This window comes from Alligator mississippiensis, chromosome 1, assembly GCF_030867095.1.
Source record: "Alligator mississippiensis isolate rAllMis1 chromosome 1, rAllMis1, whole genome shotgun sequence".
Lineage (NCBI taxonomy): Eukaryota > Metazoa > Chordata > Crocodylia > Alligatoridae > Alligator > Alligator mississippiensis.
Genome location: NC_081824.1, coordinates 128994387 through 129008563, shown reverse-complemented (window position 1 = coordinate 129008563; position 14177 = coordinate 128994387). Strand labels below are relative to the sequence as shown.

Here is a 14177-nt window from a genome sequence, read left to right as displayed (position 1 = left end):
CACGGCAGTGGCAGCTGCATGTTTAGTCAGGCAGTGCTGGGGGGTCTGTTGACTTCATGGCTCATTGCAATGCACCTGACACCCTGTAAACCCTTCCCTCCCTCCAGGGTGTTAAGGCCCCTCTGCTCAGCAGCCCCCACGTTCAGCGACCCCGTGCTGGGCAAGGCGCTGTAAGGTAGCGGCTCCTGGGGACGAAGCTCCCATTTCACAGCCTTGCAGGCTGTTTGGAGCTCATACCAGTGAAGTGACATCTGCTTTGGCTTCAGTCTTCAACGGAGTAACAACTCCCGGCCCGCGACAGCTTCTCGTTTACGGGTAACGGGAGCAAAACACACACGGCGTCATCTGCACCCACTTTCCCCGAGCCTCGATCCGCCCACGTCCTCTTTCCGCCGCATTTCACTGTCACCTCTCCGCGCCTATCGCCAATGCTCCAGCTGCCGGCAGTGCGGACTAACCTCCGCACGCCTCCCCTCTCCCTCCTTGCCTTTCTCTGGGGCTACGCAACAGCCAAAGACCCCGCCCCCTCCCGCAGCCTCTCGCCTTTTCCAGAGGCAACATTTTGTCCCTACTCGCTTCCGGTCTGCCGAGACGGCTCCCGGCCAATGGGAGGGCGCGCTTAGCGGCGGAAGAGGCGGGGCGGTGTGGGGTGGCGGGCGCGTGCAGGCATGGAGGATTTGTGCGCCAAATTCGTGTCGCAGAAGCTGAGCAAGGTCCGATGGCGGCCCGTGCCTGCTACTGCGCTGCAGCCGCCAGAGCTCTTCGCCACCGGCTCCTGGGACAACGAGGTGTGGGGGCGGGGCGCGGGCCGCCGGTCCTGGGGTGGGGTCGGGCTGGCGCCTGGGAATGAGGGGACACGGCTGTGACCCTGGCCCTGCTCTGGGGGCAGCCCCGAGCTCCTGTCTTCCTCGGGACACTGCAGCTCCTCGCCTTGTTACAGCCGTGTGGGTGTGCCTGGTCGCCCCCGCGCTTCTCCCGGCTCGCTCCCGTGTGTTTGTGTGCCCTCCTGTTGGGGAGGGGGGTGTATGTGAACGAATCCTCCTATTGTGGGGAGGGTACGGCCCTGTAAGGTGTCCGTGCACCTTCATGGTTATGGCTTTTTCTTCTGGGTAGAAAAGGTTCAGCCTCTTAGTTAATTTACTAAGTAGGTTTGTTGTTAAGAAACATCCATGCACCTCTGCAGGCTGGGGGCTGGCTAGTTGGGCAGCATGTCTGCAGAAAAGGACCCAGGGGTTACAATAAGCTGGATATGAGCTAGCAGTGTGCCATTGTTGGGAAGAAGGCTAACAGCATACTGGGCTGCATTAGTAGGAGTGTTGTTAGCAGATGGAGGGAAATATTTCTTCCCCTGTATTCAGCACTGGTGAGGCCACATCTGGAGTATTCTGTTTAGTTTTGGGCGCCCTACTACAGAAATGGTGTGGACAAATTGGAGAGAGTTCAGACGAGGGCAACAAAAATGGTTATGGGGCTGGCGGACATGACTTCTGTGGAGAGGTTGAGGGAACTGAGTTTATTTAGTTTGAAAAAGAGAAGACTAAGAGGGGATTTGATAGCAGCCTTCAACTACCTGAAGGGTGGTTCCAAAGAGAGTGGAGTTGGACTATTCTCAGTGGTGGCAGATTAGAGCTATGATCAACAGTCTCAAGTTGCACCAAGGGAAATTGTGTTTAGATATTGGGAAGAATTTTCTCACTAGGAGGATAGTAAAGCACTGGAACAGGTTACCCACAGGTGGTGGACTCTTCATCATTAGAGGTTTTTAAGACATGGCTAGACAAAGCCTGGGCTGGGATGAATTTGTTGGGAGTGGTCCTGCTTTGAGCAGGGGGTTGCACTAGATGACCCCTGAGGTCCCTTCCCTCATTTTCTACAGCTCTGTGATTGGTTACTTAAAAAGCCCATTAGAGTGATCCCACAGTTGTTAGCTGCAGCCTCTGCCTCTATTAGCAATTTTCTAGTTTCAGCCTTTCATTCAGTTGGCGATCCCTTTATCATCCTTCTTGTCTCTATACCAGCTTTCCCTACAGAATGTGTTTCTGGCAGAGGAGATCTGGTTTACCCAACTGACTTTTTGTTTTGGTTTGTTTTTTTTTGCTGTCTTGCATGCATAGGAAGCAAAGTCCTACTGGTTCTGAACTGTCAGTCATTGTCAGCTGTTAAAAGCATTTGGATCACAGCAGGTCTTTTAGCCCTCTTTAGTCCCTTTGCTCCTGGTGTTCCTCAGCTTTGTCATTGACTATTAGAGCTCATCCTGGAGTGTTAGCTCGTGATGTCTGATGGTAGTTTTTCTTAATATTGGTCCTTTATTTTTCCTTTTCTTAAACTTGACTCTTGAAAGAGGTTGAAAGCTTTGATGTATTGACAAATTTGTCCAAACCTTTTTCCAATAAACTAGCATCACTAATCTAGTGATGCTTTTTCTCCTACAGGAAAACAAGATTTCCATTTGGTCTGTTGGAGATGCTGAAAGTGTGTGTCCCAATGGGGAATATCAAGGAGAACCACAGTTGTTATGTGATATCAGACACTATGGTGATGTTATGGATATGCAGGTAAAATATTCAGTGTTATTAAAATGATTATAAAAAGAACAAGTGGATGCCAAAATATTGAAAGTCAAATAATTTTTCTGAGGAAGGGGAGGAAATACATTTTTCAAACATTAATTTATGTGTATGCTCTGAAATCTAGACTACTGTAATGCCAAACCTATTTCTGTGTTGTTACATGTTCATAGTAGTAAGCTTAAGTATTTCTTCTTAGTTTTTGGATCAAGAGAGAATTGTAGCTGCTTCATCAACTGGAAGCGTAACTATATTCCGTCACCATCAAAATAACCAGGTAAATAACTTGTTCTGGCTATAAGTTAAACTTTGCTTTTTGCCATTTAAGCTTGTAATGCAAGTTGCTTTAGTGCTTGCGAGGAAAGATTCCTCAGGGGAAAAAAAATAAATCATGAAGTATCTGAAATTCTGAGTACTAAAATTGTGAAGAATTACAAACCACCATTTTTAAAATGAGGAGAATGGTACCATGTCTGTCTGGTTTTTTTTGTGCATATATGGAGCATTTCGTTAATTATCTGATAGACTATTCACCTGGGGGGAAGCATGTGCCACAGATTCTTTTTCTGTACTCATGTCACCAAATATGCTTACAGCTTCAGTGAATGGACTATAAATACATGACTTGATTCAGTTAATGGTGACTATTTCTGATTCTTTCTAATGATGCTTATTTTTTATGAAAGAATACCATCCTCCGTGTGTGTGTTGCCATTTTAATTTAGTTCTTGCTACTGCATAATAAAATGAACACAGAAAGGGTTGTTATTTTGGCAGTTGCTTTTCATTACTGATATTAAGTTAGTTTTTTAAATCAAAATCCAATTGCAGGTTAAATCCTGTGAAGAGACTGGATCCAGGTAAATGACCATCACGGGTCAAAGAAGATTCCCAGCTCATAAAAATAAATGGTGTACTTGGTTACCTGAGGAAGGGGAGGAAATACATTAGGCATTGAATACTACACCTCAGTCCACATTTTTTTTTTTTTCCCTGTTTATATGATAAAACATTGGCTATCTGAATATTGGTTAAAGTGCACAAATTCATAGGAACTCCCCAATGTACTTAGTAATGTAACTGCACTCATTTAACTATGTAATTGAGGACTCCTCTAATCAGTTCACCAATTTCATTTGGTTTCAAGACAGCTGTTGAAGACCTATGGTTAGGGGTCTACCTAAATTGCATTGGTATTTACTAATTTTCAGTGGTTGATCATGACAAAGTTCTAATTCTGTGGTCATTTTGTAGCAGCCCTGGCCCTCAGTGTTGATTGATTGGTAGAGTGTCCCCAGTGTGGGGAGGAGGGATGAGGGGGCAGCAGCTGTCTCTCCTGCTGCCCTTTGTGTTGCCCTGCCAGCTGGCACCTTCCCTTCCACGGCAGTGAGGACTGCTGGCTCCCACTGGGGAGCAAGCATTTAAATTATTTTTGTTGTTGTTGATTTTGGACAATCCCAGATCTTTGCGGTTTCCACACAACCTGCCAAACCGCAAATTAAGTAGATCCCTATCTACAGTATTTTGGAAAACTAGATAATGAGCCTTAATGAAGTGTAAAAAACTTAGTTCACATTTCTCATTAAGTTTGTATTGAATTTTGCTAAGTGCATAGTCCACTTTCAGTCTTGAGGCTTTGCACTTAAATGAAGTACAGTAAAATTTCTGCTACGCGGCATTTAACTAACTGGAAATTTCATTAACTGGAATTTCCAGTTGGCCAACCAGACACAGAGGCGGAGACAGGGGAAAGCTTGTACGCAGCAGTAACTGCTGCCACCCAGCACCTGTGCTGCTGTTATGCTTTCTTGCCCTGCTACTGGGGGTTTTCAAATAATCAGAATTTTTACATAACCAGCAATCCCCTTACCTTGGGGATGCTGGATAACAGAGATTTTACTGTACGTGAGAAATTGACTTTTCTTTGCCAGGGTTTCTTTTTACCTGCTAAGATCCTGAAGTAATTAAATTGAAATGGGAGTATTCAGGTTCATCAGTCACCATCCTTCTTGGGACATAGTGTGCAGTTATGCATTGAGGAGTAGAAAGAAATAAATTACCTCTCTCTTGCTACTTGAAAGATCCTCAGAATAGTATAGTTTGCTCTTGTTTTATCAGAACTAGTCTCTGATACGACTCCTAAATAGTTCAGAAAATTTAGTTTCTCATGCTGTGATAAGAGTGCTGAATAGAATACTTATAATTTATTTTCTATTTGCTATTTTAGACTTTATCAGTATCCCAAAAATGGGAGAGGGTTCATTGCCATGTAGATTCAGATACATCTACCTGTGGTGGTGCATCATGTACAGGGATCATTTGCAAGAACCCAGAAATTGTTACTGTTGGAGAAGATGGCAGAATAAATCTCTTTAGAGCTGAACACAAACAAGCTGTGAGAACTATAGGTATGTTAATAATAATGCTTACCCTTACATTTGTAATTTCAGAAAGGAATGCAGTACCTTTTATTTGGTTGCCACTTCCAACAGGGGCTAAACCAGTAGTCTTCAACGTTTTAGTCCTACAAGCCAGTTGAGTGGCATGGGACCAGTCCTCCAGCCGACCATAGCCCTATGCCTGATCTAGTGCATGGCCATGCTATCCAGCCCATGGGGCTGCTCATGAGTCTGGGAATCTGGCAGCAGGGCAGCACCCATTAATGCTGCCACCGCTACCCCTTCTGGACCTGTGGGGGATCCATGTGGGCTGGAAGTTGAACATTCTTAGGCTAAACAGTCCAGCATAACATTATGACATTTTTTAACTTCAGATTTGGAGGCCTGTATTTGAGAAACATCAGAATAGAAAAGGGAAACAGTTTCTTAAGAAGAGAGATTTCTTTTTTGTGTAGACATGGGCTGTGGAACAGTAACAACTGAATTACATGTAAAATGACCAATATGTAATTCTTTGTCTTTAGAGAAATAAAATTACTTCCTGTTGATGCAACAGAAGCCAGCTACTACTATAAAAGTATGAATTAACAAACATACTAAATGTTGGCAGTGCATGGATATTAGGCCAGGAAGAAAAGCAAAATTGCATCATGGAAAGTTTCAAAGCTTCCTTCTTTTATGAACCCAGCGGGCTTGGATATACAGGATATCCTGGCAACATAGGATGGTTTGTTAACAACTTGTAGACAAATTTAATAGGTCAAATTAAATCCAACCCTTGGAAAGTAACCCTGGCTTTTACTGCACAGTTTATATATTCTCTTAGGGCTGTATAGTTCTTTCAAGGAATATTTTAAAGTGTGCAATCTATTTTTAATTACCAGACTTAATTCAGTGGTTTTATATGTGGCTTAAATAAAATCTAATAACTTTAAAATAATAATAAGATATAATAGAGAATTCTGGTTAAGGAAATGGCTTCTTTGAATGCGGTTAGAAAGAACTTTACAAAGATGCAACCCACTGCATCTTTGTAAACTTGAAACTAGAGCAGACTGGAAGTCTTTCTAGAAATAGAGGGGGACTGAGTTTGTTCTTAGCACTAACTTTCAAGAGAAATCTTAGAAAAGAGGTTAACTTGTAGATTTTGATCTTGAAAGCTGTTAATAAATGCATGTTGCTTAATCCAGTGGGAGCCAGTCTTTTTTGATGGGCATGCCACAGGCTAGCTCTGCAGAATCCCCAGGTGGCACACCAGTCCCTTGCTCTTGTCTAATCTTCTGCTCTTTCTGTTCCCAGTATAGTGCTTCCTGCTCTGTTTTTGCTCCCTTTCCTATATGCTGCTGTGTTCCCTACTCCCTCCCTGATCTGCTGTATGCTACTTGTGGCTGTCTGTGCCACAGGTTGGCCACCCCTGGCTTAATACTTTCCCAACATCTCTTTCAGACAATGCAGACAGCAGCACACTCCATGCAGTGACTCTTCTTCGTATGACTGAAATTTTGACAGTAAATTCAATTGGACAGTTGAAAATATGGGACTTCAGACAGCAAAGAAATGAGCCATCTCAAATATTTTCCTTGTAAGGGTCCTCCTTCCCTCCCCATCCTCCATCTTGGAATTTCCAGCGAGTGTGTGCGCGTTAAGCAATAAAGCAATCTGTCGTAAATCTTGTGGATTATGCTTGTTGATAAAAGGTGATAAGTAATTAAATTTAGTATTATAATTGTACGTGGAGAATTGCAGTGTCCATTTCTCAATATATTATTCTTTTGTCTTGGGAAAGAGATACTGGATCATCTTACAATACTTAAAGTATTATAAGGGCTAAAAGCTTTAAAAGCTAATTCTGTGCTCCTAGTTACATATGTAAGAAATTGAAGTGGGCCCTGATTGAAAGCTTGCAAATGTTAGTGCAGAAATTTGCATTGAAATCTGTAGGCTTTGGATGAAGCCCAGGTGGTGGTTAGTAAGTAATTTGGACTCCCTATGTTTATCTAGCTTATGTCACAAGTGGAATGAGAATATGCTTGTTTTAGTGCCAGAGCCCTTCTTGTTGGAGAGCTTTTCTATACTTCCATATACTTCCATTTAAAATTGACATTTGGGCTTATTTCAATTACCAATAAATGATAAGGGCCATTGTTTAGTGCCTATCTAATTGTAAATACAATAATAGCATGGGCAAAGCATTAAAATTCATTATTTGAATGTCTGTTAACAGCTATTTAAAGCCTTTGGTATGGTTAACATAGCTGTTGGTTTTGGTCAACAATATAGTGTGCTGGGAGGGCTAAAATTTAAGTGTCTGTACAAAGAATTATTTGCTGTTGTTTTTCCCCTTTAATAGGACAGGGGACAGAGTACCATTACACTGTGTCGACAGACATCCTAACCAACAACATATTGTAGCTACGGGCGGCCAAGATGGAATGTTGAGTATTTGGGATGTCAGACAAGGCAGCATGCCAGTGTCATTGCTAAATGCTCATGATGCAGAAAGTAAGTGTCTTAACAGAAACAGATGCCATTACTTTATAGTTTTGTCAAGCTATGAATGGGGTACTTAATGGGATTCTTTTTATTCAAATACTTGATTTCATTTTATACCTTGCCTTACAAGAGTGGTTAATACTGTGTGTTATGCGTAACTAACAGTAATATCTCTTCGAACTAAGAATAAAAATGGATATAATCAAAACCAAGCCACTTCTTATGACCCCTTTAAATGTTTGTCCATGTTCCTGTAAGGCATAGTTATTGGTACTTCTGTTAGCCCATGCAGCACAGGTTCCTGTTTTGATAGGATTCATTTTAACATGACAATACGTGATTGAAGTAATTGAAAACTATGGGTTTGAGTAAGGAGGAAAGTGGTTTTCAGCACTTCCCATATGGCTTCGTTTTAGTTATTTTATGAGTGGGTTACACCCCTGCATTGGCTGAAACAGTAGTACTTCCCCTGTAGCAAAGAGACGGAGTAAAGTTATTTTACAGCACCGCATCAAGAAACATTTCAATATCTGTTACACTCTAATATATCAGATTGTATTAGGAGTATTATACAAGCTTATTTTCTGGAAGAAAACCCAAGCATTCACATTAAAGTCTATTTTGGGGGCTTGTTTTACTGAACAAGCCCCTCACAAGTGACCATTGTGAGGTTCTAGTTGGGGCTGGGCAGTGCTTGGAATGCTGACCCCTGCTGGTAAAAGTGTGCTGTCAAGTACTGGTTTCTGACTAAAAGCTTAGGTAGAAGGACAAGACCAAGTTATTTTTTATTGTGTTCTCATGACTGTTGTGGGTCAGCCCAGAAAGAGGCAGTTAATGGATGCATTGTGTGAAGGGGCCAGAGTTAGCACATGCAGCTGTTAGAAAGGCAGCAGTGTAACTTTTCTTTTTGCCTGATAGTCCACTGTACTGAAGCCTGCCATTTTCTTCCTCCTGACAGTGTCTTTGTGTCCTGGCTAGATGTCCTTGCTATAGTGGAAAACAGTTAATAGCTAAATATTACTAACTACACTTTAAAAACTCATGTCTTATTTTGTTTTTATGCAACCTGAGGCTTTGCGGGGAGGGGCAGGCACAATGGAGGGCAAGTGTGGGCAAGCTGCTTGCTTCTCTTACTGCCTGCCCCACCACCTCCACACTGCCTGCTCTCTGCTACCTGCCCCACACTGGATATACTTGGTGTGATATTTGAGAACGGGTGTGGGCAGTTTTTCTCCAAGAGTAATACAGTATTAACTACTCTACCCATGATTACATATAAGTCTGTAACAAGCTTAAATCTCTTGACTTTTTAGTGTGGGAAGTTCACTTCCATCCTTCAAACCCAGATCACTTATTTACTTGTTCTGAAGATGGATCTCTTTGGCACTGGGATACATCTGTGGAGGTATCTGAAAAACCATCTTTTCTCCATCAAGGTAAAGATTATCTGGAGGCACATCCTTTTGGGCAGGTGCAAATTCTGTTTTGTTTAAGTGGCAACTAGCTCAAAATTTGTCTGGTTGTGGATAGGTAATCTCTCTGCTTATATCAAAGTATTGAAATTGAGAGTGACTTAGGGAGGGGGAGAGAGAGAGACCTTTTATGGGTCTCTTAAGAGACCCGTAATGCTTTCACTTTTGTTGCTGTATCTGATCCCTTTGTACTTGGGTGAAGGAGCATGTCCAGAATTTTCACAGCTGGGTAGATTTCATAGATATTGGGGCTGGAAGGGACCTCGCGAGATCATCGGGTTCTGCCAAGGGGCAGGAAGTCAGCTGGGGTTAGCAAGGTAAGCATCCAAGCATTTCTTAAAGGTATCCAAGGTAGATGTTTGGATCACTTCTGGGGGAAATCTATTCCAGACTCTGGAGACTCAGATGGTAAAGACATTTTTCCTTATGTCCTGTCTAAAACAGTCTTCCAGCAGTTTGTTACTGTTAGACCTTGTCTTCCCTGCAGGAAGCCAAAGATAAGGAACTCTGTGTTGAAGAACAATAGATACCATATCCCTTCCTAAATTGTTTAAATAAATGCCATGTCACTACCTAAAGTCCATTCATAGCATCTTGTGAAGTAGTTTGAGTACAGAAGCTCATGTCTGAGCCAATTATGCTCAAGTGCCACCCTGGCCTACCTTCAGCTAGATTCTTTAAAGGCACTTGAATTATATAAAGCATGATAAAGTTGCACTTAATTGGGTGCCATTTCAGCTGACTACTGATTAAAAGTTTAATATGGTATGCTGTACATCCACTTCCAAGTGCTAGTGTGGCTCTGAGTAACAACTGTGGTCCTTTTAACACAAACTCGCTCATAGCCTTGGGGGACCATAATTTACTGGATATAGTAACAGGCTGACTGAAATGGTGGAGAGCTGAATTCAAACTAATATAGACAACAAAGTGGACATATGAATTGTACAACTTTTTTTGTCCCTCTAGACAAAATTTTTTAAGGCAGCAAATGGGAGAGCTCTTTTGTATGCGTGTTGAAAGAAATTGAAAATAAAAGGGTATTCTGACAAAAGATGCATACTAACATGGTACTCTCCAGGAAAATTTAGAATTATGCAAAATTAATTTACTTTTTACAAATTGAACTAAATATTTAACACTTTAAACCTTCACATGGAGGACTGGCCTGGCCCAATAGTGTGTGGGCCAGGCAGACTCTATGCCTCTGTGTGGGGCTTCCAGCACTCCAGTGGGAAGCTGCCCATGGAGGCAAGCAGAAGCCCACCTGGCCTGATGGAGTGTGACTCCGTGCTTTCATGTGCAGCTTTGCGCACAGTTCCCAGTCCATGCACCATTAGGCTTGGCTGGACCTCCATGTGGGGCTTCCAGCACTCCAGTGGGAAGCTGCACATAGAGGTACAGTCACACACTATTGGGCTGGGTGGGCTTCTGCTTGCCCCCACATGTGGCTTTCTGTTGGAGTGCTGGAAGCCCCACATGGAGGCATGGAGTTCACGTGGCCCTATAACTTGCAGTCTGTACCCACCCACTCCCATGTGTCTCCGCCCCCTCCCACACATGCAAGCAGGAGCTCCCCTCCCCACTTGTGCAGCTCTGTGCTTCCATATCACGGGGCTCCCAGTTGGAGTGTAAAATATGCAATTATGCGAAGGCACGCCTTTTATGTGCAAAATCGCGCAGGCACATAATTGTATAATTCCCCAAGGTGTAACAGGGGCAGACTTTGTTGCAAAAGTACCTTCAGCATTCTTTCATCTGTATTTTAACACTGAATTCTACTTTCCTATAGATACAAAATGTGACTTTATACTGACTTTTAGTGTTTAAAAACTTGAAATTTCAGGTTACAAAGCATCAAGATAAATAAAAGTAGGGGAAGTATTCAGGTACTCTTATGAGGTGTAGCACCTTAAACTTCCCTCTGGTGTCAGTTCTGAAGAGAAGAATTGAAACAGCTAATAATAAATCCAGCAGCATTCACATATTTCATGGCAGGCTTATAGCACTGCTGGTTAAACACTTGTTTCTAAATAGGCTGCTGCCCATAGTCTGTCTTCAATTTTTTAATGACAGTGCTGCATATTAATTTGACTATTAAATTTGTGACTGCATTTCTTTCTGTAGCAGAAATGAAATCAAATCTGGAGTATCATTTTGGGCAGAACAAATAAGAGGAGGGGATGCTAGGGTTAAATATTTCAGGCAAATCGGAAGCAGCCAGAACCATAGAGTACTGTTTGCAGGTTTTCTTGTATGAGTCTAGGCTTGCTTTAGTGTGAAAGTGTTTCTCTCCTAGAGAAACATTTCACATTTCCAAGCTATTTACTAGATAACAACACTAAGGAGGCTCTTTACAATTCTGTTAATATTCTGGTCCATTCAGCTAGAGAAACTGCTGGTAACAGGCTAGCAAAGACAAAGTATTCTTGTTGTTTTAGTGAAACAAAGATATCCCCCATTACTTGAGACTTGAATAAGTCCATTTAAACCAAAAATAAATGTACAATCTTAAACTGGTATTCTGCCATGTGAAATAAATGAGTAATATGCCATCCATAATCATGAACATAGCTAAACAAAGAATGAGCTAATTTTTTTCTCTCTTTCTCCCCACTCTTAAGGTGGAAGAAGTACATTTCTGTCACATAGTGCCGTTAACCAGCCTAATGTTAATCAGTCTGTAGTGAGTGCCTGGCTAAGCAATGATCCTACCAAAGACCGCATGGAGATCACTAATGTAATTCCAAATCCAACTTTATCTGTTAACAGTGTGGATGTCTTAGGACCATGTCTAGTATGTGGTACTGATGCGGAAGCTATTTATGTCAAGAGGCAACTTTTTGCTTGAATATACTTCAGAGGAACACCTGAGCAGTTTGCATGCCTCAAGAGCTCCTCAGGAGAGGTCCTCAGGATTCTAGTTTAATTTTAAAATGAAATGTGTTACTCTGTTAACAGTGTTTTGTACTGAGACCTATAATGTGGTCCTAGTATTGCAGAGAGAGCGCAAGTTAGCTAATACACTTCTGAGATCTGTTCCACTACCCTCTGCTTATTCATAAATTTAAAGGGGATGGCAGCTAGCTTGTTATTTAAGTGTGCCCTCCTTTCCATTTTTTTTTTCCTCCACTGCCTGACTTTATTTGGCAGACTGGAAGCCAGTCAGCCAGGAAAGAGATTTAAGTTAATACACGAGGGTCCTGTTAAGTGAAAAATACTTTTACATTTTAATATTAGCACAAAGTGTTGTTAAGGGCCAAAACTAACAGTCTGTTTCTTTTTGTTTTTTTAAGAGAGATGATGCTTTTCAAATGTGAGATTTTTATTTAAATAATCTTATGCAGTACTAGAAACCCTATTCTTAAGCTGGTGCGTGAGAGCTGAAGTATTCATGTTCAGTGAAATGCAAAATGACAAATAGCTTGCACGAGTAAGCTATTATAAGAGTTCTAAATATGATGAAACTGTATTGATTTAAAATAATGCTGGTGGTCTTTGCAAGGACACATTTAAAACCCACCTTTCACGATGTGCCTGTACCTGCTATGCTTCTGTAAATTCATGGAAGCCAGAGCTCTGACCATTACTATTCTGTATAAGGAAAAAATCACCTGTAAAAACAGGCTTAGGGGTTTGTTTGTTTTTTGTCAGAATCATGGAAGGCTAAGTCTAAATGATGCCAAACAGCAATTGAAGAGCTTTCTGATTTGGCTTTTTTCCTGGTGTTATGTTGCAAGCTTTTGTTGCAAGGAATCCTTTAATGTTTTTAATAAATATTTTTTAACAAAATGCTATTTACTCATTCTTTCTGCCTTTCACTTTGTACTATAATCTTAACTTGAGTAGATGGTGCTTCAAGCAGCTTACAGAGGGGCAAGCAATTTATCTTCTTGGCTTAGTTTTGTGTTGTTACAGGTGATCAATCCACCCTGGGCTCCTATACATGTGCAGGGAGCTGGCTTTGTGCTGGAAATACAGCACATCTGAGCAGACTTAGTAGAGTTGGCTGGAGCACAGAAATAAACATGCTCTAGCAGACTCTGGTGTCACATATATTAGTGTCTAGCTTTGAACTAAAGCTTGTGCGATGAGCTTTAGTTCAAAGCGCCCAGCCGCCATTTTTCAGCATGGGAGATATTGATACACGTGATGCTTGGGCTAATTAAAGTGGCCACCTGCACCTCCTGGAGCACGTGTAACAATGTCCCGAGCCTTTGTTAGGAAGGGAGGCATGTAATTAAATCAACAATTTATTTATAGAAGTCTATTTTGAATTGTGCATCCATGCTGATGTCCCACCATGATGTGGTTCTTTACAGGACCAGTGGTCTGTCTGTTCTAACTGTCTTGCAGGGTTGGGGTATAGCTGTTGCAGCTTGAATAGCCTAATTTTTCAGAGGTGGTGGCAAACTCAAGTCCGAGGGTATCACTTTGCAAAGGTGAGTCTGTGATCTGTCAGTTACATACTGCACGTGCTTTAGATTTTACCATATTTACTCAAATCTAAGATGTGGTTCCCCTCTCCTGCAATCAGCATGGTGGGGAGGGGAGAAGAGAGCCTCATCTTGGATTTGAGTTCCAACCCAGGGGAGATCATGGCTCAGCTCTGGCTTTGGCCCCAGGCTTGAGGTTAAAGCTGGAGCAGAGCTGCTGCCTGCCCTGGGCTGGAATGGGTTGTTTCGGGGAGGGAGCTTGCTACCAGGAGGAGTGTGAAGGGGAGAGATTGGTGGGTGAGGAGGGAATTGCAACCTGCCATCCTCTACCTTACCTTCTGCTCTGGCTTCAATTCCTCCAGCCCCTACCTGGAGCTGCCTCTGCTTCTCTGGCCTGGAGGAGCAGAGCTGCAAAAGTTGATAAAAGGTGGGGAGCAGGCATGGGCTGGGGGAGGTGGGAGAGCAGGCTACCGGGGGAAGGCAGGGAGTGGGGATAGGCACAGAGGGCAATGGGCAGGTGGCCAAGTGGTGAACGGGCACAGAGATTGTGGGGGTGGGACTGAGGAATGTCAGTGGGGGCTGGCAGGGGTCTGCTGCTTTCCCTGTCACAGCAGGGGGGCAGGGATGAATTCAAAATAACCTTTCACTAATTACTTTCTATGCATGGAAAACATAACAAATTTATGATGAAATTTTGCTGGGGGGGCTGGCCCTCTACCTGGGATTTCTTGAGAATCTATTGACAGCATTTAATAGAAACGGGGTGTTGTCTGTGGTGGTTCCCCTAGTTTACCTGTGGCAGGTTAAGGT

The 14177-nt window shown here is 42.6% G+C and overlaps 1 protein-coding gene across 1 annotated transcript; it reads left to right on the top strand.

The window, feature by feature from the left end:
* Positions 1-627: 627 nt before the first annotated feature.
* NUP43 (nucleoporin 43) lies at positions 628-12723 on the top strand. Its single transcript, XM_006262045.4, has 8 exons — positions 628-788; positions 2433-2555; positions 2767-2844; positions 4795-4975; positions 6413-6548; positions 7317-7468; positions 8773-8895; positions 11556-12723. The coding sequence occupies exons 1-8, from the start codon at positions 669-671 to the stop codon at positions 11780-11782; spliced, it is 1140 nt and encodes a 379-aa protein (XP_006262107.1). The 5' UTR covers positions 628-668; the 3' UTR covers positions 11783-12723.
* The last annotated feature ends 1454 nt before the right edge of the window (positions 12724-14177 follow it).